This window comes from Denticeps clupeoides, chromosome 18 (genome assembly GCF_900700375.1).
Source record: "Denticeps clupeoides chromosome 18, fDenClu1.1, whole genome shotgun sequence".
Taxonomy (NCBI): Eukaryota; Metazoa; Chordata; class Actinopteri; order Clupeiformes; family Denticipitidae; genus Denticeps; species Denticeps clupeoides.
The window spans coordinates 15599418-15621434 of NC_041724.1; the positions used below are offsets into that span (position 1 = coordinate 15599418).

A 22017-nucleotide genomic window follows, 5' to 3' on the forward strand; every position below is an offset into this window, starting at 1 on the left:
TCAGATCAAACAGATTAAAGAAATACCAACATGGGCCTTCAGATGTATCCTACATGGTATTTTATAAGTGATTCAGCATTGAACAGAAATAGAATTGCTAAAAAAATACTTCGGGAGCAGAATGTGCTTTATGAAACTTATGGCTATGGTTAGTGTTCTAAAAAATAAATATTGCAGTTAATGTAGCTTTAGTCTCCGGGAGAGTTCATTTTCAGTATTCATATTTTATGTTAATTCTATAAATAGGCACGTGTGCTTTTTTTAAAGAATTAAACTACAGCCAGGGTGACCTCTGTGTGTAAAGACATCGCTTTCATGTAGATGTATCATGTATCAATTAGTTTGCTTACAGAATGAATTGGGTTCAAGTTACAATCTAGAAATTGAGGTGCTAAAGAAAAAGAAAAAAAAAAAAAAAAAAAAAAAAAAAAAAAAGCAAGCTCCCCTTTGTTTTGTGTCTTCATACTTGCACACTTGGATCCTCATCCACCAGCGCTGTATCAGCAGACCTAATGCACGGCTCTTGTGCGGTGTCCCAGATTGTGAGCATATTATATGCTGGTTACAAATACCATGTAAAGCCCACACTTAAGCTCAGGTTGAACAGAACAGAAGTTATTTAAAAATGAAACCGTTAATAGAATGAGAGAGAAGAAGAGGAAAATGGGTGCTTAGTTCTTGTGGAAGCTGCAATCCCCTCTTCAGACAGGCGGCCAAGACATTAAAAAAAGCTAGAGAGGGGGGAGGGAGAGAGAGAGAGAGAGAGAGAGACATGTTACTAGAGGTGCAACAAGCAGGCAGAGAGACAACAGCTGCTGTGGGTGCGAGAGAAATTCAGTAGGAATTCAGTGGTTCTGACTTTTCCCATGCATATCAGCCAGTTGTGGCTAAAATAATGCAGTGAACCTGCTTAACAGCAAGTGTGCAGTGGAAAGCAGAGAGAAATTCTAAGCCTTCAAAAAAGAATAATAATAAAATTAATTAAATACAAAAATTACCAGTTAAATTAAATTCAAACACTGTACAGCCAAAAAAAAGGTCAGATTTCTTTCAAATAAGTATCTGAATCCTCTTTAAAATAAGGATGGTTCATCTTAAATTACTGCAGTAGCTGAGACACTACAACTTAACCAGGGTGTAAAACGTTGCATATGAAATATTAAAAAACATGGGGCGAATGGGTCACACAAAACACGTCATAAACATGGACTACAGCTAAATACCAAAACACAAGCATAGTTTCTGCTGCACAAAAATAGCCCCCCCCCCTCAAGGAACCCAAAAGAGCCAGGACTTGGTCCCTTAGCAAAGCTTGAGCTGGAAGATCTACTCAGTGCAGAGCCACGGATTACTGCAACAAAAAAAAAAAAAAAAGTAAATGAAGACAAACAGTGCGGTAAGCATCCTAAGAGGATGATCGACACACCAAAAAACATGAAAAAAGACACAGCGGCATCAGAAAGGAAAAGTGATTATTTGTGCCATTACGAAAAAACGTTTTGTGATATAATACTGTATAATGACAGGGGAAACCTGACATTCGGAATGGCTGAGAAGAGTGAAAATGTCATTGGACGTCATTCCACTGTAATACATCAGAGATAATCTGTCATGTTTCCCATGAAAGGGATCGTAACCACAGAGACCATGAATAAATATGCACATAAACCACAGTCACACTGTAACAGTACCACACTCGCTCTCTCACATACTTAAATATAATACTGCAGACAGCATATTTCCAGATAACAGAATCTGGCAGACTTTGATGGAAATACCAGCATCTAGTGTCTATGATATTTTTTGCCCAATCAGATGTTGAGTGGCTTGGTTACACCAATTCAGGGTGACAGCAATAGCTCAAACACAGACAAGGTTAATGAACTAATATGGGGCCAGTCAAAAAAAAAAAAAAAAAAAAAAGTCAAACTGGTCTTATTTTCCCTGAGCAAGGTCCTACTGGTCTGCAAAAATGAGTGTAATTCCCACACAATGACTTAAAATGGCCATAACTAAAATCTTTGGTGAAAATGCATTTTTATTATTCAAGAGATTAGTTTTTTTACACAGATACAAGGGGAGCATTAATCGCTGTCAATTGTTTTAATATGTAAAATATTTATTTTTTCCAAAAGTATAATAAAAGACAATAAAATTAATTGAAATGCACTGGAAACAAACATTTGGCTCAAACATCTCAAGCTGAAACTAATCTATTAAACTAAGTGTGCAATTAATTTAAAAAAAGGGACGATGAGGTATGACTGGAGATTCAAATCTGCACATGCAAAAGGCAAAAATCAGCTACTGACCATTGCGAACCAGCCTGGTCATTTCATAAACATATTTTGCACATTAGTCTAATTTGGAAAGGTGGTGTGCATCAACACAAGCTAATGTGCAATGACAGCTGATGTTTGCTTCTTTTTAACTTCTCACACAGACTACAGCCTTCAAAACCATGATTTATAACACATGCATGCATGGTAAATATTAGTGCACACTCAAGTCATAAAAAATGTCAAAAACAAAAGAAAGAGGAAGGAGAGCTTCTCTTAAGGAAAAAAGCTACTAAAAAGGTGAATAAAAACTGAAAATGCAAATTTTCAGTTAAGGATTCCTTTCACATTTAGGCCCAGAGGATTCCTCCTTTTTGCAGGAGAGGTACAGGGGTCGAGTCAGATTGGGGTTGGGGCTCAGGAGAACACAGAACTGCAAGGCTCATGAGGAAATGGGATTTGAATTCATTTCACAGCTGGCGAAGGATGCACGTTTCTACAGGAATCCTGAACTGCAAAAAACAGAATGAGGATTATTGATCTTTGTTTGCTACAGCAATATGATTTTTTTTTTTTACATTCACATACAAATAAAAACAAAAAGTGCAAATGTTAGTACTATCATGCATAAGATGCACAAAAGGTAGGAAGGGGTAAGGTGTTTCATTCTAAGCCAAAAACGTCTAACTGGACTGCATTGCATAATATGAGTCAGACTTTCAGTCAGCATGGTAATAGATGAGCGTTGTCTCTTCAGTTAACGCTCAGCTCTGTAGTGTCTTATCTTGAAAATGAAGTGATTGTCATTGTGATACACTGCAGCACAGCACACAGTGCACACAATGAAAGGTGTCCTCTGGTTTTAACCCATCACCCTTGGTAAGCAATGGGCAGCCATGACAGGCGCACGGGGAGCAGTGTGTGGGGACGGTGCTTTGCTCAGTGGCACCTTGGCAGATCAGGATTCGAACAGGCAACCCTCTGATTACAGGGCCGCTTCCATATCAGCTAGGCCACCACTGTCCCCTTTATTTTGAGGATTGCATTTAGCCAGATCTCTGTATACAGTTTAATGGACATTTAGAATTTTTTTGCTTGATATTAAGTAAAACTGTGAGGATTTAACAATATTCAATGGCATGTAAGAAAGAATACCCTATTGTGAATGTGGTATCACCCCCTTGTGGTCTCCCAAAACTACTTTTAAGGGCTACCCAAATAGAAACACAACAAGTTTAAACTGTTGGTTATTTTTAACACAGCAGTGTTTAGAATAGCACAATTAGGTTAAGATAATCTTATTTATACAATATTTTCATTGTTCTGTTTCCATAAGACACAAGTAATGTACAGAGCTGTGGTCGAGGAACAGACGGTCCAGCATATGCTCAGACCAATATGAGTCGCTTAACTCAGACTTGTCCCCACGCTGCTGAAGCCCGGCTAGGGTGGGTACCAGCATGATGAACAGATGTATTATTTAGAGAGGGGGCTGGAGGCTGCACTGGTGAGACTCTGTTATCGGAGCTCTGGTGTGAACGGTCTTTTGTTTATTCACAGAGGAAATCAGCCAGCGCAGCACAACAGTCTCTACTATGCTCTTCTTAGCACCAGAAACTTCATAGTCAACACCACTGTATCACAATACATGGATTCTCAACATTCCCAGCTGGAATGTCATCAGCACTTCCTTTATCTATCTATCTATCTATCTATCTAGACAATTTTGAAAAATATGAATGTTTTACTTTATTTTATGTTTTATTGGCCACCTTTACTGTTTTACTAGCATTCTAGGTAACTTTGACAGCCTTACCAGGTAAAGGCAGTTCATGCAGCATGCAGGAAGGGGTTGAAATGTTAACTGGAATGACAGCACAGATGTGAGGACACATGGAAACAGCCAAACAAACACAAATTCATACGCAGACATTACACTTGAAGGACCACAAATGGCTTAAACCACATTATTCACTTTACACATGAACCAGCTTTTTCTAAAGTGAGTCAAGTGAGAAGTGCAAAGAAAGGAAAGCATCTCCTCTGTGCAAAGAGAATGTGTTTGACCAGTGACCTGTAAGGTGTTGATTATACACAACAGACAAATGAGACAAAGGGAGCAGGGTGTGGAGGAAGCTAGGTTATATAAAAGGAGAAACAATAAAACAAAAAGAACCTTGTCAGTGCAAGTGTCTTCATCCATTTTAAGGCAGGTGTCGAAGTCAAATCAGCTTGAATACACAACCACCAGGGATTACCAACAAATAAAGCAAAGAAACCCAAAGTCTTCCTCAAAACCAGTCCGCAGAATTTCAGTAAAGTTAGTAGCAGTGATGTGTCCATAGTGTGGGTGTCACATAAAAATAAAAGTATGACTAAAAGGGTTTAGTGTGACAAACCATTACAAATCAAGATTTAATATAAATTAAATATTTTGAGTGATTTCACATGCACCACAATAGTACAAGAAAGAAATCTAAGAAAAGGCATGCTAAATTCCCCAAACGTATTGCTAAAGCTACATTCCCCCAACGTTATAAATGGGGAAAATATGCCATTGAAGCAAAGGGCATGAAAATGTAACGGCTTCAAACAGCAGAATAAATAATGGTAGTCACAGATGGCTTCACAAGCAGATGGGAAAAGTCATAAATGTGGAGTATACAGGAAGCTGGAAAATAAATAGTTGTGAAAACACCAAATCCCAGAGGGTGACCAAACAGACAAAATCTAGAAATTCTACTGATTTTTCTAAAAAAAGTTAACATGAATTTTAATTGAAAGTAAAATAGAGTCTTTCCACACTTCTGGGATAGGTTATTGAAAACGTGTTGGTGAAAGCTGGGTGTGTGACTAATGTGACTTGTCTGAAGGAGAATAGAGAAAAATGTACTTACTTTTTCCTCTCTTTGTCCCTCTTGAGCGTTGTAGAACCCCCTGCCTGCTGTGCCTGGGACTGCAGCAGCTCAGCTGCAGTCTTTTTCTGCTTGAAGATATTGAGCTCATCATCCAGGAATTTCTTCTTGTCCTCCAGCTTCTTCTTCTCATCCTGGTGCAGCTTTTTCAGGCGGTCAAACTTCTCATGCAACTGCAGAGAGAGAGAGAGAGAGAGAGGAGAAAAAAAAAAAAAAAAAAAGTCATTGGGGATCTGGGACAAGTGCACTCTAAAAAACAAACTCGATCACTATAAGGTTAACAGATATAAGGGGAGAGAAAAACCCAACCTCTTTTTCAGCTTCCTTGAGCTCAGCCTCTTTCTCTTTGACCCGCTGGACAAACATCTGCCGCATCTCCTCTTCCTTCTTCTGCAGCTCCCCCATGAACTCATTTCTCTTGGCCTCGTACGTCTCCTGCAGACTATAGCCACAACAAGAGATAACTGTTTTATTAACCTTGATTTTGCACGGACACACACAGTGGGAGAATGCATTTGCATTCTGTGCCATATTGTTTTGCTAAAAGTAGAGACCACATGATCACTTATGATTTTGCAACAGCTCAGAAACATATTTAATGATCAGATGGCTGATGTCAAACAATGTCTCCATAACAGTGTAACCTTACATAAATGGTTGATTTCATGTCATTATTAATCTGCTTTATGAGTCACAAAACCACCGTTCATTTTCATTCACACCTTTTGGTGCATAAATCACATGGGCCTTGAGTAGAATTATAGCAAAAAGACTCACCTGAAGGGCTTGCTGTCGGGGTCGGTGTCTTTGAAGCCCATTTCCTCCAGCTTGCAGCGGCGGTACAGCTCATAGTGACGTGTGTGTGTCTGTTCCCGCAAATCCTCCATGTTCACACGGATCAGCATCTCCCTGAGTTTGACGAAGTCACAGTGATTTTCGTTCTCCACTGGGGGGGGGGAATAAAAAAATGCAATTGTGTTAAGATTGGGCCTTGACATTTCCATTAATCAATAAATCAATAATATTATGATTATTATCAGTGTCAGATTTTGTATACAATTAACCATTAAAAAAAAAAAAGTGACAACATGCATACAAGATATGAGCAGGTGGTTGATGTGTGCGTGTGTGTGAGCGCAAAATCAGCATATTCTGGACATACAAACAGACAATGTTTTCAGATTTAACCGTGGAATAGCGATGAACACAAATGCACAGAGAACTATATTCATCTTACTGCTATGTTTTATGGAACCAAGCAAGCAAGCGCGGGAGCATTCCACATACCAAAACATCGTAGCAATGTAAAATGTATCAATCAATCTTATTTAGGTCATTTGTTGATCCCCAACTCAATGGAGAGGTTATTCCTAGATGACCGTTCTCACTATAGAATTTGTAATCACCCCTTGTTTCCTATGGAACCTACTAGTAATCCAAAGGTCAACAGAATGTGTACTCCTAGTACTCATCTAAACTGAATCAATACTTCAAAAATATCTGCACCAAGCAAAAATCAATATTGTTATTTATAGACAATTATATTATATAATACAGTCCATATTGCAATATTCTATAGTTCACTGAAAACTTTAAAAACAGAGCAGAGATGCTGTGATGCGGTCATGTTTTGCGATTTCACACTGCCTAGAATGCTAAGAATTAATTTAAAAGACCCAGCTGTACAGCACCATCTACAGGGGTGGAGGTTATAGTTGCATGCTGATTCTTATCTCTGCTGACCTCACAAAAAATAAAAATATACTCAAGAGCACCACTTGGTTCACTAAATTTGTATACAGAAATATTTGATCAATACATTATCACCATTATCACGATGATATATTGCTGTATTGATAACACTCATAATTAAAAAAAAAAAATTCTCAGATTAAAAAATGACTGTTTATTCAAGTGATTTTCAGTTTCCTGTGTGCACTGGACAGCAGGGCTAAATTCAGAAGTACGCCCACGTGCTCGGCCCCACGGCATCGTGTCATGTGCGCTGCCACAGTGACGAGCCACTGCACAATGTCAGATACGGCCCGGGGGCAGCACTACTGTGTTCATGCTCCACTATTCACACAGATAGCTGCCGGCCTGGACTCCCCCATCACACATAGCATGAGAGAGACACCGAGAGGAATCTGGGAATATGAGAAAACAACTAAAAACAATCTGATCTTTGAAGAAGTTTGGAAATGTTTCAGGAAATAGTGTGATCTGCAAATGATCCCAAAAGCATTCTATTGGCCTGGGAGAGGACAGTGCCGTATTAAAAGTAATATTATATATTTACACGAATATATATAGGCGACTACTCTGCTATTGACCATATACTCATTCAAATCAATGGTCATCCGTGAGAAAAGATCATCCGCCAGCTGCAGGGCTGTATGTAACAGGATGGATGGAGGGTGTTCACCCTGAAACACTCAGAAGTAAAGTCTCATGTTGGACGAGGAAGTAGTCCTGAAAGTTACATAAGACACTTGCTCATCTCAGTAGAGGAAGCAGCTTAACCTCTCTGTCTGTCAGAGGGAAATGAGACAGGAAGGGACCGTTTCCTGTACTCGGCGTCACAGTAACTTACCCTGCACCGTCCCCCATGGGTACTGTCGCGCTTTCACCATCTTATTCCCAATCTTCACCTCCTCAGTGCTGCCCACCACTGCGAAGGGCAAATGACCCTGCCAGAAATAAAAAGCCTATAATTACTGCATGTATACGTGCACAAATAATACAATAATATTTATTTACAGATACTTCAGGAAGCCTGAAGAAAGGAAGTGGCCATGCCACTCTTCGCTCATCAGATAAGTCAAGACAGGACAGGAATCCAGGGAGCAGCAGACTGTGTTTACAGTACAGCCACATGAGCAGTTACTGAGAGTGAGTAAAAAAAAAAAAGACAGTGGGGAAAAAAAGAATGGTATGTTGGTGCTGACTGTGTTTTAGAGACTTGTGATGATTGGCGGAAAAGAGACCCACATTCACTGATATCACTCATCGGCCAGGACTCCATCCAGAATACAGCACATTTTCAGTTTCCCCTCCACCCACCAATCTTTTATATTATTTATCGAAGTCAGTCATGGGGAAGCCATTCCAGTAACCAAACATCTGGAAATAAATCTCATGCTATAGCTAAATAATTCGACCACAGAACATCAGTTACAACAAAAATGTCTGTGTAGTCCACATTTTTGTGTAGAATTACTTGTATGAGCGTAGTGGGTAACACGCTTGACTAGAAAACAAATGACCATTAAGTCACAGGTTCAAAGCTCACTCACTACCATTGCGTCCCCTACCACTTAACCCTGAATGTCTCCAGGGGGACTGTCCCTGTCACTACCTACAGTACTTCACTCCGGACAAGGTGGTCTGTTAAATCTTTAAATGTATTACAAGAAAACATTAGCAGCACCTTGATTACAGTTGATTCCAATTCACTGCTTTCTTTCCAGTCATTTAAACACTTCCAGCAAAGCAGTCACTCACACCTCGTCTTGTTTACCTACCTCTGTGGCTAAATAACATCAAACTACCGACCATCAAATTTTGAAAACCAATCAGTTACATTTGTTTGAAGTATTTCCAACATGTTGAAAAATTGGCATTCTGCAACACTTCTGCTTAGTTCTGGAGTGATTTATGAACGTACCATTTTAGTACTTTAATAATAGTCTTAGTTATGTCCTCAGTTAAGCCTCTTTGTTGACTCATCACTCAAGAGTTGAGGCCACAGTAAGAGAACTGGACTCATTCTGTAATGGGTCACATACTTTGGTCTCATTAGGTTTAGCAAGCTGAGCACAACTGTGTACTGTGAACTTGGGAGAACAGAGTAAAGACCCTCTTACATTCATGGTGGAGTTGATCTCAGCCACAGTCTCGTCATCTGTGGGGAACTGATAAATCTGGACACCATTACTGACAAGCTCACTGGTGATCTTGATTTTAAATTTGGTGAGCTCGCTCTTGGAGATGGCATCTGACTTGGCAATGATAGGAATGATGTTCACCTGAAAGAGAGGATTTAACCAACAATTACTAGGGAAAACATAAATATAAAAGGATGCCCTGTATGCTGCAGCAGAGTTCATGACCTGTAGCAAAAGAACTTGTGATTAACAGCAAACACAAACCACTGAGACAAACCAAACAGACACAGAACCCACAGATGGCTATTCAACATTACGGTACGTCGGACACTTTGTTTGGGTCACACTACCAGTTATACCAGACAACAGCTGTCAAAAATTACAAGCTACACAGCAAATAAGCATCAGCCGTGCATTGTCACTGGTAAAATACTGGCCTTGTTGGAAGCAACTGGTGAACTAGACTTGACGACATATGTACCAAGTATACCATATATAGACAATAGGTGCGTCTGTAGAATTTACATTAGTGACTAACTTTGCTGTCCAGTTTCTTCATGGTGACCAGGTCGAGAGATTTGAGAGAATGTCCGGTAGGTGCGATGAAGTAGAGGCAGGCATGGATGCGGGTGTCATGGTAACTGTGGAGCGTGCGCTTGATTTTGAGCTCCTCCTGGAGGTAGGCCTCAAACTGAGTGTCGATGAACTCTACAATTGATTTATAGCTGAAAAAAGAAAGGAAAAGTTCAGGAGTAGTAAACCAACACACCAGATAAACAGTTAAATTTTTTAAGAGAACATTATAATAAAAATAGCTATATCTGGCTTCAAAACATACTGTACTGAAACACTGGGGGAGTGGTGGCCTAGCGGTTAAGGAAGTGGCCCTGTAATCAGAAGGTTGCTGGATCGAATCCCGATCCGCCAAGGTGCCACTGAGCAAAGCACCCTCCCCACACACTGCTCCCCGGGCACCTGTCATGGCTGCCCACTGCTCACTCAGGGTGATGAGTTAAATGCAGAGGACAAATTTCACTGTGTGCACCGTGTGCTGTGCTGCTGTGTATCACGTGTGACAATCACTTCACTTCACTTCACTGCTCATGAGATCTAGAGTTAGGATCAATATGTCCTATTTTGAATCAAAAAATTCTCACCTGTCCTCCTTGTTTATCTGGTCTCCAAAGCCGACAGTGTTCACCATGGTGAGCTTGAGGCGAACGTTGCTCTCCTGCAGCTCGTACGTGTTGGACTTCAGCTGAACACCAGGCTGGTTGTGCTGGGTTGGCTCCCCCTCAAACTTGGTGTTGAACAGAGTGTCCATGAGGGTGGATTTACCCACACCTGTCTCCCCTGAAACACACACATTTTATTAAACCGTTTTCTCAGAAAAAAAAAAAATATATCCATTATATAAGAACCAAGCGACTGAAAACTGAAAAAGGGGAAATATAATTCATGCAATAATTAATAATTACTGGTGGCCTAGCGGTTAAGGAAAGGGCCCCGTGATCAGAAGGTTGCTGGTTCAAATCCCAGTCCGCCATTGAGCAAAGCACCAAAAACACTGCTCCTTTTCATGGCTGCCCACTGCTGACTAAGGGCGATGGGTTAAACGCAGAGGACACATTTTGTTGTGTGCACCATGTGCTGTGCTGCAGTGTTTCACAATGACAATCACTTCACTTTCACTCTCACTTCTCTCCACATGACAAGCACGTGCTAACCACACATCTCTAGTATACCTTTGAGAAGTTTACAGTCTATACTGACTGGAATCTTGTGAAAGTGAAGTTATTGTCATTGTGAAACACTGCAGCACAACACACGGTGACACAACGAAACGTGTCTTCTGCTTTTAACCAACCACCCTCAGACATAATTTATTAATGGGTCGTCTCTATATAATAAGAACTTTACATTATCAGTATACGTTTATGGCCTCCATGAGTTGTGAACACTGAATCTCCACAAGAAAATCATGCTCAGCCACCAGTGTATTAATTATGTCACACATTTTCTACATCTATACAAAGGTAGTCTGCAGAGCCTCCTCTCACATTCACACTGCTGCTTTTGGCAGGACACACATGTTGGGGCCATTTTAAACATGGACTGCAACAGTGAGTCCACACATGAATCAGTACAACATGAACAGCTATCGACTGATTCATGCAGCATGTGATTCAGCCTGACTTCCACACATGCGCACAGACACACAGTCAGATCACAGAACGATGACCATCTCTTCTCCTCCCCCAGCCCTCGACCCCTTCATTTGACCCATATAATACTCATGTATGCCACTCGCTTCCTGTTTCCCCTACACAGCTGAATTTGGCACATGCTGCATGCTTTTGGTGGCTCATATTTCATTTCATTTATTTATATAAGCCTCAGAAAAAAGTATGATCATATTTGCTGGAATTATCACTACACTAATACAATAGCAACAGACTCAACTGGTTCAACTGGTAACATTTCTTCCTAAAGAACACATTTCCTGCACATAACAACGAAACACCCCCTCATTTCCTGAGTCCAATTCAGGTCGCTGCAGAGCAGCTTCTCTGAGATCTGCCTCACACAGAACTGGCAGAAGGAGAAGAGCTTCCTTGAATGACAACCAAATTTCGAAATAGAAAGATGCGTTGAAAGGCATGAACTGCATTCATCGCTATACAGTACATTGCAATTCTTACAAGGTCACACATATAACTGGGAATCTGACAAAAATAACGCATGCCATACTCACCAACACAGAGGATGTTGAAGCAGAAACCGTGGTTGACGGACTTGTTGACCAGCTGGTCCGGCATGCTGTCAAAGCCAACATGGCCTGAAAGTGGAATGGCACGCGCACCTTCTCCCTAAAACATGACAAACCTGCATCACTGATCTGACATTAATATCTTCCGCATCTGTCTGTGAGTAAATCGTTCTGCATTAATATAAATGCATGTGACTAACTGTGTGAAGCTGTAACCAATAAATGCTGCAATCTATGAAAAGCAAAGACATTACTAACAGAGCAAGAGAAATGTTTAATTGGAGAAAATATTTCTGTGTTATGCTGACATTGTGACAAGACAGAGCATGCTATTTCCTGTTCGTACTGCACTGAAACCAACAGAAACCTGCACCGAAACCATATTTAGCCATATATGGAAATTAATATAATTCAAGAGGTACTGCACAGCTCTTTAACTTCCACTACAAAATCAATTGACTCCTGTCCAGGCTGAATTTATCTATCTGCCAATCATTTAAGGCAAAAATATACTTGCTGTTAACTATGTGCGCATGTACGTACAGCCACGGTCCGTATCCTGTGTTCATGCATCAGTTTTTGTGCACATTTTCAAATATTTACAGAACGTATCAGGAGATGCAATACCTGTATAATTTTATAGGGGCAGTGTTGTGAGATCCGTCAAGAACAGTCAAGATGTTCACGTTTTAAGATACAGGTATGCGTTCTTTTATTTAGAATTGGGCCTCGACACTGAACCCTGATGTGCACACTACAGATTTTTTTTTTGACGCAAAATAGTAAAAAGCATATCAGCACAAACGTTAACAATGCAACTGTGTACAGATATGCATATGTAGCTCACACCAAGTACATGGGGGTTTGAAGAAAGGAAGGAAAAAAAAAAAAAAAAAAACTTAAACAGCTATGGCCCCACAGAAAGTGAATGTGACAGCCCTGCTACACAGAATGCTCCCTCTCCACTCCGGTTGAGTGGCACCAGCCTATTAAAAATGTTCAAGGGCCACCAGCCAGTTATTGAAACAAATCCAGCATTTCCATCCCAATTGTTAAGGCTGCTTTACCACCACCACCTGGGATGGAGGAAAAAATACATTTAAACTATATATTCCTTTGGCAAATGTAGTGTTTTTAATGTTAGGGCAAACAACAGCCATAATGACAATTATATAAAATGGACTGTAAAATGTTCATTATAAATATAATACAAGTTAATTATCGCAGGCTACCAAAATACTCAGAATTCTGACAATGGTGATATAAAAACTAAATACTGAATAAAGGCAGTGCCCTCCTCTGTTTAATGCATTGGATTTTATTTTGGTTTTTAGATGTATCACATTTTGGACTACTTTCCCACAATGCATTTCGGCTATGTATAGGGCTGGATGCTGGCCAGACTCTACAAAACTAGTTAAATGCAAACCATCTGACAAAAAACAGCAGACTGGTAAACACTCCTCAGCTGCTCCTCTCCACGCAGAAAAAAATAAGTATTTCCTGGGAAGCTGCTATAGTCCAGAGATAATATATACACGTTTCTCAATACAGAAAGAATTCAAAACAGAGCTCTACCGAACCGAAACAGCGCTGCCCACCACACAATGCCCCCGACCACAGAGCACTTTCGCCATTGTGTGCAGCATATTAGCACAACGTTTAATATTTCTGGCCATAGGAGTCAAGCAAATATTGGCAATGGGGGCCGGGGCATTTACAACAAACAGGAATGAATTCTGGCCGCTCACACTGGACCAGCTTCTTCGACAACGCCCAGGCGGGCAACGCTACTACCGATCCGCGGCGCGCAACAATACAGCGCAGCGGAGCCGGACCCAGCCGAACCGGCAGAGCGCGGGCCGGGCAAATACGCACCAAAACCCGGAGTACTGTGGAACCAGGAGCACCAGAACGCCACAAAAAAAACGGTATTCATGCGCGAAACCGACACCGTAGTCGGAGCCCAGTGGCTGCACATGTGGTAACGAAACCGAGAACTGTCGCACAGCGATAAAAAAAAAAAACCCTGCATGCAGCTTTTATTTTTTACAAAGCAACAAGTCAAATATGTGCTGAAAACCAAACATTTCTAGAGTATCTGGTAACGAATTAACCAAAGGAGACGAAGATTTTCCGCGCAAATGGAGGACTATTTAATCTCACGCAAGCGCAGACCTGTATGCACGCATGAGCAGAGGTGATCACACGAAAACAAAAATATATATACAAGCATTATTCGCCAGGAGTGTAAAAAAATTATATGATTCTACTCACCGCTTGCCGAGCGATTTCAGTAGCCGCCATGGTTCTGGTTGGAGCCTCTGAACAGGAAGCCGCAGAACATCCACAGCAGAAGGGGCGGAGCGGAGAAGATACCGCCGGATCTACCATTTCTTATCCGGATTTATTACATTTAACGCAGTCTCGGAATAACGGAATACACTAAATACGACAAAATTGTTGCGTTTCTCGTTTCTATTTATTAATTATAAGTACAATTAACACCTTACATTTTCGTAAAAAATACCCCCATCAGTTTGTCCATTTGGTACAATCCCGAGAAGTGAAGGCAACACTATACATTTACATTTCTGGGATTTAGCATACCTGTATCTGATCGTTTGTTGCAGATGTAAATGTACAGTTTAATGCTGGTCTTATATAGACCTGCAGCTGTAATTGAGGAACATGTGTGTTTTATTAATATTTGTATAGCAAATATACTAATAAAGTATCTATATTTTCAGAATGCTTGATATTTTAATAGGAACACACACAGAGACCAGGTGATGCATATTGGATTTTGTGTAATTAAAGGTCTGTCAGTTATTATTTACAAGTTGTCAAGCAGTGGTGATCGCCAAGAACGGCCCATGCACCTACAAATCTGGCAGTGATTAAACACCATCACAGATGTGTTTCCCATTTGAACCTATTTTTTGTATGTTTGTGTGTATGTAATAATACATGTGCCTGAATATATTTCATGCATTACCTTGTTGCACCATTATATGAACATAAATTTGTGCATTCATGTATAATACATGTTTACTGCATGTCTATATAGACACTTCACGGTCTGAAAATCTTTATTTATTTTTTATTTAAATTGATCCTGTCCATTAATCAAGCATAATGACACACACACATCCCATTTGAATTATATAGGCTACTATATATAGTCTATATATGGGGCAGTGGTGGCCTAGCGGGTAAGGAAGTGAACCAATAATCTGAAGGTTGCCGGTTTGAATCCCAAACCTCCAAGGTGCCACTTAGGTGCCACTGAGCAAAGAAGTGTTCAGACACACTGCTCCCTGAGTGCAGAAGACACATTTTGTTGTGTCACCATTTGCTGTGCATCACAATGACAATCACTCCACTTTCACTACTTGGGGAAATGGAAAACCCACAGAACTCTATCCAGTTTCTGCATCAAGTCACTGCATCAAGTCACTGCAGCAAAGAAAGCTTACCAAAATATGATGCTACCGCTGCCATGCTTGTGTTATAGTATTGCACAACACATATTGTATTAGGTTGTGGAGTTTGGCCCTGATGAAGCAGTTTAGTTTCACACTTGCCTACTGGCAAAAAAACAGCTGAGATGTAATATGAGTTACTTCCTATGCCATTATAGACCCAAGCACACTCTTTATTCCACTTCATTGAGAACTGAACCTGCTTCACAGTTTTTGTAAAACAGAAATTGTAATATTGGCCCTCATGGCGCATGATAGGTGTTTTATCCCCAGTTTAAACACTGGTTTACACATGCCATAGAATGTTTCTGGGGATGGGTGAAGAAGGTATTGGCTACTTCAAAACAGAATCATATTGCATATGATGGAGACTCATTTTCATTTTAAAATCTCAGTCTTAAAGAGAATGGACCATTCTTAAGCTGTACAGCCCTAGGAATTGTAGATATCAACTCAGTATCAAACAGATCTGAGTTTAGGGCTTACATTCTAGCTTTTTAATTATGTGCCCAAGCAAAACACTTTATTTTTTGCTAATTCCACTGAATTGATTCAATGTTGAATATTGCATGAACAGTTATTACATACTATATTAAGGGCATATTTGACAACCTGATGTAAAATGATTGCTGCTCCTCCTGTTGTGACCACTGATCATCTTCAGAACCCATTCGTCACTTTCACAATTTCTCTTTAAACATGCAGCAACTGTCCTTAATATGGAACTCAAAGCTCCTATTCTTTTATTAGCTCTGCCATGTCAGACGGCACATGGCCCTAAACAACAACTGATAAACAGATAACACACAATACAAACTATACAATTAAAATACAAATTCTGGATACTCTTAAAGAATGGTTTCATTATTTAAGGGGTCACTCGGGCAAAAGTCTGAACTTTTGTCTCCACTCGGACCAATTAGTGACTTGTGGTGCCCTGCCTAATTATTTTCAGATTGTGAGCAGGCAGCCTGCAGTGGTCACGTGGGCTGCGGACGTTGTGAAACGGAGTTGCTCGGAGGCTCAGGGCTGAACTTTGATCAGTAACTTGAGTTGATTGTAGGGGTGGGAATCCAGCGGGCGAAAGCAGCGAGGATTCTGCTGCATTCCTTGCCGTTTGTGCGTGTGTGTGTTTTTAGAGCCTTTGTCGTCAGTTAAAAAAAAGAAAAAAAGAAGCAGGATTTTAAAAAAAGACTTTATCGGCTGCATGTGAGGAAGTAGCTCGACGTTAACGATGCTGGATTGGCGCTGGGAACAAGCTGCCTCCAAGCTGGAGCGCGTCTCAGGTGAGCAGATCTGGACGATGCAGTGTGCGCTTGTTGGTGAAAAAGACCTTAAAAACCAAAACCAGTATCTCGTCAACTCAAAGTGTGGATGTCCAAAGGGGAAATAAGAAAGAAGAGGAACTACTTGGCAGCTGACAGCATTTCAGTCGGTATTTTCTTCTTCTGCATGTTATAATTGATGTATAATTAATTATAGGAGTATAGTAGTAGTAACATTATGGTACACCAGGTATAAATGGATCAGGGTAGAGCGAATAAAATGACTGCATTACAGGACGCATTTACCAGTGCGTCACAAACTCTAGAGAAATGCAATGATCTTTTTTAATTTTTACTGAAATGAAATACTATATGCCATTGTGAAAGGTGATTATTTAGTTCTTGTCATTATATCATGTAATTTTCATAGCATTAAGAGTGGCGGTCTCAGTTGTACAATGCAACTGTTGGAGCAGAAGAGCTTCTGTTGTTTGTGAACAAATTTGGGAAATTATGAATTCTGTAAGGATATTCTTAATTATTACTTAATTAGATAAGTAGATACATTGTAGTTGATAAGTAAAGTGACCACAAAAACAGTCCCGAGTTTTGTTGTGGTGAAAACAAAAGTAAAAGCAGTACCAACTGTACTTTTTTTCATTGTTACACCATAACGTGAATGCATATGCTTCCCTTTTGCAGGAATGATACCCTTGTGAGTTTTATACAGTTCTTCAATCCCAACCAATCCAAGAGAAAGTAATAATAGTAAAATGGGAGACACAGGCGACAGCATGAACCTCTTTGACACATTTGCAAATGGCCCACAGCAACGAAAGGAACGTACTGGTCCAACTGATCGTTCTGCCTCGGATTCAAACGTGTCAGTCAGGGCTTCTGCTCAGTTTCGTGCCAGTCTGGAGGAACGTCTATCCAGGATGGGCGCCTCCTCCCGCAGACCCAGACTGCAGCGGCAGCAGGAGGTGAATGAGCCTGGTCACTGTCCTTCCTTCAGATTACCCTCAGAGACCACCGAAAAGGGCTCCCTCACGCCCTCCATGCGCAAGAAGTACCTGAAGCAGCTGTTTCTGAATAACGGCCTGAGCAGTGGCTTTGGGAGCATCCTCCAGCCTTCTAGTGACTCCGGTGGGAGAGACCAGGAGGAGAGTGAATGCTACAGTACTGAGGAGACCCCAGTCTGGGCTCTGGACCCCATGGAGCATGAATGGATTCTGTGCGCCGTGGATGGGAACTATGACACAATTATGCAGTATCTATCGGAGGATCTCAGTTTATTGTCCCGCAGGGATTTTGTCAGCGGGTTCACTGCAGTGCACTGGTTGGCCAAGAATGGCAAACATGAGAGGCTGATCAAACTGTTGAAATATGCCGAGAAACGGGGGAGTCCAGTCAACGTCAATACGAAGGGCAGCGGTGGCCTCACACCTCTACATGTGGCGGTCATGCACAGCCAGTACATGGTGGTCAAACTTCTGGTGGGTGCTTTTGGTGCCAAGATTGATGCCATGGACTACAGTGGAAGGAGAGCCTGGCAGTACCTTAAGGGCAACGCCCCGGCTGAAATGAAGGAGTTGCTTGGGGCTTGGGACGATGAACACATTACTTTGGGACAGCTGAACATAAACAACAACAGCCTTGTGGCAGAGCAATCAGCAAAATATGACTGCCCCCAAACTGAGGAAATCACTGAGCCTACAGACACAAGGCGTGGCCGTGGACGATTTGGCTCTTTGAAAAGGTTTCTTGCTCCACTCGTGTTTTTTGGCCATCGGGACTGATGGAAAGCTCTTGTTGTAAGCATGATTTGATTTAACTTGCACTGGCCGTTGTTCTGTGGTGTGAGCATATTTAGCAAAACTAATAAAGGTAACATTTTGAGTGTTGTATGTGTACATTTGAATACTTTTCAGAAAAGGAAATATTGAAAGATTACAAAGGTCTGAGTCTATGTACTGTACTCTTCGCACACACGTTATAGAGACTGTGTGCAGGCAGATGTATGCCAGTATCTGTTCCTTTACAGGCCACAGTAGAGAGATAGTTAAGCAAAATAAAGTGCATAATAACCAAAACTCCTAACACAGAATCAGTGGGAGTCCCTGAACTGTGGACTAGAATACAAAAAAAAACAAAAAACTAGGGAAATGGACGAGAATAAAAAAAAACGTTGCTCTAAAGGGGAACAGAATAATTTTCACAAACTGGTAGACAGGAAACACCCTTTAAACACTTGGTATGTAGTTGTAGATAGTCCCAAATACTATGAAGAAAATTGAACAAAAACTTTTAAATGTAGTTCCATGTATTATTCAGTAATTATACATGTTGCAACTAAAAAAAAACCTAGACTCATTTCATTGTACATATAAACTCAGTATTGGACAGAACAAAATTAGGATTTGAATGTCTATACATTCCTAAAAATTCAAGCCCACATTTCAGACAGGACAAATGGAAGCATTTCAGGTCAGATCACAACTGTTTTATTGTTCAAACAGCATAACAGAACTGTACAAAAGAGAGACTGCTGTTCCATGGGACATGGCTTCCCTCCAGGGTTGTGTTGGTGGTCCAGACCGAATGGAGATGCAGAGGCTGCATGCTCACAAGCCCAGCTTGGTCCTCCTCCAGTGTCTTCTTTTGGAGTTGTACCTTAAATGGCAAAAGACCACAACAATTAGTGCTTATGTTATTAATAAATAAAAAACACATCTGCAGTGATTCAAGAGCAGTTTATGCAAACAAGTTAGGCTAGAATATCCCTCAGTACTCATGTCAGTGCTTAAGAGCATCCATGTCCATAGAGTGACAAGGAACAATGACTCTAAAGCAATGCAAACAGTTGCTCTCAGCAGTTTAATGACAGTACTCCCATAGAGAGAATGAAGCACTGTAATTGCGACCTGCTTTAATACAATATAGTTGCAGTAGCACCAAAACACCGATCTACAGAGCAGCACGCACAGGAAGAGTTTTGGTCTTGACCACAGTCTGTTAAAAGCACCTAACAGGCCAGCTTCCGCAAGTCAGGACCTTACCTGATCTTGTTGCCAGTCTTCATTCTGATCCACTGGGGAATAGGCCGGTTTTGCTTCTGCTTTTTAGCAAGGAAGCGCTTGATCCTGAAAGTCTTGTGGGACGACTGGGGGGGACGCACACAGAAGGAAAGAAAGTTATCGCGCCGGATTCGTTCTTCTCGCACGGGGCATCCAGTTATAACAACACGGGTGCGTACGGACACCCTGTGCTACATAAAAGTTCATAACCTGCAGTGAGACTGAAACTACCGTTCTGTACCTGAGACAGATTCGTTAAGCCTGCTGGTTAAAGTCAACATTTAGAACAGAATAAGCACTTGACGTTACACTCTGAAAGAAACCCACCTGGATTACTTTACCAACAAGCATAGGTATTTTGCGCAGCTGCGAATAGGGCAATGAAAAACAAGTAAACGCCGCCTGTTTTAAACGCTAAAATCATGCCCGCGAAGCTACACAAGCTAACATCAGTAGCTCATAATGAGGAAGGCACTACAGCATTCTCAAAAATCGTATCCACACAATACACGCAACACTAGGCAGATATTAATATATCGGACGTACGAATTTAAAAAATACGCCTGCAAATACAGCCAACTGACAGATGTTTAAAGATTTGTCTCACCATTGTGTGTCCACAATCCTATCGGGCCAAATGGCGCGGGTAGAGAGAGGCCGATGGGTAGTGACGTCATTCTATATCCGCTCTTTGGGGCGGATCCATGGAAAAGTGGTGACGAATAGGCTGCACGAACGCGCAAGCGACTGAACCGGTATGGTGTTTAAAAATCTGTATTTTATTCTCTCTCTAGCTCTTTACTACAACAAAACCTTTTAATGCACATTATGTCCAAAATTGTACTTTATTATTGTCACATTATATGGACTTTTTCACAATGACAATAACTTCACTTTCCTTTTTTTTTACCATATATTCAGAGCAAAACGCTCTGGACCGCAATTATTTAATTTTGTAAAAACATTCACTCACAAGGCCGTGAGAATACTTTCCGGTCAGTCCAGCCCCCTTACATTGACTGGTCAGACCGACAGACAGAAATAATTCATATAAATATGTATATACAGTACAGGCTAAAAGTTTTGACACACTTCCTCATAGTTTTGATGCCTTCAGTGAGAATCTACTATCTATTTGTATGGATTTATAGAGATTGATAATGAACTGTACACAATACATTTTTCAGACCAGGAAAATTAGTTTTTTATATTTAATATGAAAGATAAATATCAATTTACCTGCTTATTTGGAATAAAATAACTATAGAAAGTCCATACATTTTGGTAGATTTGTCAAGAACTGCCAAGAACTCTGGACTACGCCATAAAATTCCACATGCCTGCCACAGACAGCCAATGGACTGACGCCGCGCTGCCAGTCGCTTTTTACCAGGGTTTGTGTGACCACAACCTTCTGATTACAGGTCTGCTTCCTTACCCACTAAGCCACCATTGCACCATAAAAGTCACATCCTACGACTAAAATAAATAAGTAAAAGGTTAAAAAGATCCCTAGCAAAACAACAGCTCCGGAGGCTAATTACTTATGTGACATTCTACACCCCATTCAGCACGCCCTCAGATATTCTGGGCAGAATAGTGTTCAGCCTGCTTTGAAAGCAAGAGTTCATTTTACCAATCCAAAGTCCTACGCCAACCTACAATGCAGACAATTCATGTCAATTAATAAAATGATAAGACTCCAAACCTTCAGCCAAGTTTACCCAGCAACACAACACCCGCGTACGCCAGATCAGATCAGTTATTGCACTTCATTATATTGTGTTTTTTTTTTTTGTTTATAATCTGTATTTTGTGCATGTCTGCAAATAAGATCTTGGCTGTATGTATGACGTGCACAAAAGTTTGGTCATAATTAGTTGTTTGAGTTTTTTGTACACACTCAGGAAAGAGCTATGATTTACCACCAGAGGGAGCTATCACTGGAAGGGGGCATTGGTGTTAACTCTTGTGGTAATTTCTTCAGATAAAGAAATGCCTGCACGAGCGAACGACACTGATTATTGCTGCCTGTGTTTTCTCTGTTACATACAGGTTCGTATAGTGCACCGACATACGTGTTTCTTTGTTCATGTTACTACTGCCAAGTAGATTGAGTGTATTATTTCTCTGTATGTGTACATATGTTTAAGACCACTGATGTGCTGTGGGATGGGAAAATACTGGAAAGACTCTGCTCAAGGTGCTTCTGAAAGCAATTATTGCATTCATATTGAGTTAAAACTGTTTTGTATGTTTATGAAAATGGTTCTTCAATGGGTTGAAAGTACCTGTTTGTGTGTTGATTCTGTAAAGGGGTATAGCAGCTATTGAATGAA

At 40.7% G+C, this 22017-nt stretch overlaps 3 protein-coding genes and 1 non-coding gene across 11 annotated transcripts; 1 reads left to right on the plus strand and 3 right to left on the minus strand.

Moving 5' to 3' along the window:
* Window positions 1–419: 419 nt before the first annotated feature.
* septin6 (septin 6) lies at window positions 420–14255 on the minus strand. 6 transcript variants are annotated; one of them, XR_003743012.1, is made up of 12 exons: window positions 14129–14255; window positions 11837–11951; window positions 10239–10434; window positions 9620–9806; window positions 9061–9222; window positions 7788–7884; window positions 5972–6140; window positions 5504–5636; window positions 5177–5367; window positions 4456–4510; window positions 4096–4143; window positions 2021–2791 (listed from the first exon to the last, which is right to left on the minus strand). XR_003743012.1 is itself a non-coding variant. In XM_028960178.1 (11 exons), the coding sequence occupies exons 1-10, from the start codon at window positions 14243–14245 to the stop codon at window positions 4140–4142; spliced, it is 1371 nt and encodes a 456-aa protein (XP_028816011.1). In that variant the 5' UTR covers window positions 14246–14255; the 3' UTR covers window positions 2021–2791; window positions 4096–4139. The 6 variants fall into 6 exon arrangements, 4 of the variants coding, with proteins under 4 accessions (XP_028816010.1, XP_028816008.1, XP_028816011.1 ...); XR_003743013.1 differs by lacking the exon at window positions 4096–4143; XM_028960178.1 differs by lacking the exon at window positions 4456–4510.
* A 2111-nt stretch (window positions 14256–16366) lies between these two features.
* sowahd (sosondowah ankyrin repeat domain family d) lies at window positions 16367–18483 on the plus strand. Of its 3 annotated transcripts, none has more exons than XM_028960619.1 (2): window positions 16367–16771; window positions 17304–18483. In XM_028960619.1, the coding sequence occupies exon 2, from the start codon at window positions 17375–17377 to the stop codon at window positions 18398–18400; it is 1026 nt and encodes a 341-aa protein (XP_028816452.1). In that variant the 5' UTR covers window positions 16367–16771; window positions 17304–17374; the 3' UTR covers window positions 18401–18483. The 3 variants fall into 3 exon arrangements, with proteins under 3 accessions (XP_028816452.1, XP_028816453.1, XP_028816451.1); XM_028960620.1 differs by having other exon boundaries at window positions 16367–16767; XM_028960618.1 differs by having other exon boundaries at window positions 16367–16622.
* A 599-nt stretch (window positions 18484–19082) lies between these two features.
* Window positions 19083–20347, minus strand: rpl39 (ribosomal protein L39). Its single transcript, XM_028960642.1, has 3 exons — window positions 20286–20347; window positions 19661–19764; window positions 19083–19274 (listed from the first exon to the last, which is right to left on the minus strand). The coding sequence occupies exons 1-3, from the start codon at window positions 20286–20288 to the stop codon at window positions 19226–19228; spliced, it is 156 nt and encodes a 51-aa protein (XP_028816475.1). The 5' UTR covers window positions 20289–20347; the 3' UTR covers window positions 19083–19225.
* Window positions 19409–19532, minus strand: LOC114768655 (small nucleolar RNA SNORA69). The gene has a single exon (XR_003743100.1). It is a non-coding gene; the product is annotated as a small nucleolar RNA SNORA69 (small nucleolar RNA).
* Window positions 20348–22017: the final 1670 nt, after the last annotated feature.

Excerpts from the sequence above, each read along its gene's own strand:
- rpl39 (XM_028960642.1), bottom strand. Across the intron at positions 19,275-19,660 it reads AAGACTGGCAACAAGATCAG|GTACAACTCCAAAAGAAGAC; the intron begins GTAAGGTCCTGA and ends TTGCCATTTAAG.
- sowahd (XM_028960619.1), top strand. The coding sequence starts at position 17,375 with ATGGGAGACACAGGCGACAGCATGAACCTCTTTGACACATTTGCAAAT.
- septin6 (XM_028960175.1), bottom strand. The coding sequence starts at position 14,245 with ATGGTAGATCCGGCGGTATCTTCTCCGCTCCGCCCCTTCTGCTGTGGA. Across the intron at positions 11,952-14,128 it reads CTGAAATCGCTCGGCAAGCG|GGAGAAGGTGCGCGTGCCAT; the intron begins GTGAGTAGAATC and ends GTCATGTTTTAG. Across the intron at positions 6,141-7,787 it reads CCCATGGGGGACGGTGCAGG|TGGAGAACGAAAATCACTGT; the intron begins GTAAGTTACTGT and ends CCCCCCCCCCAG.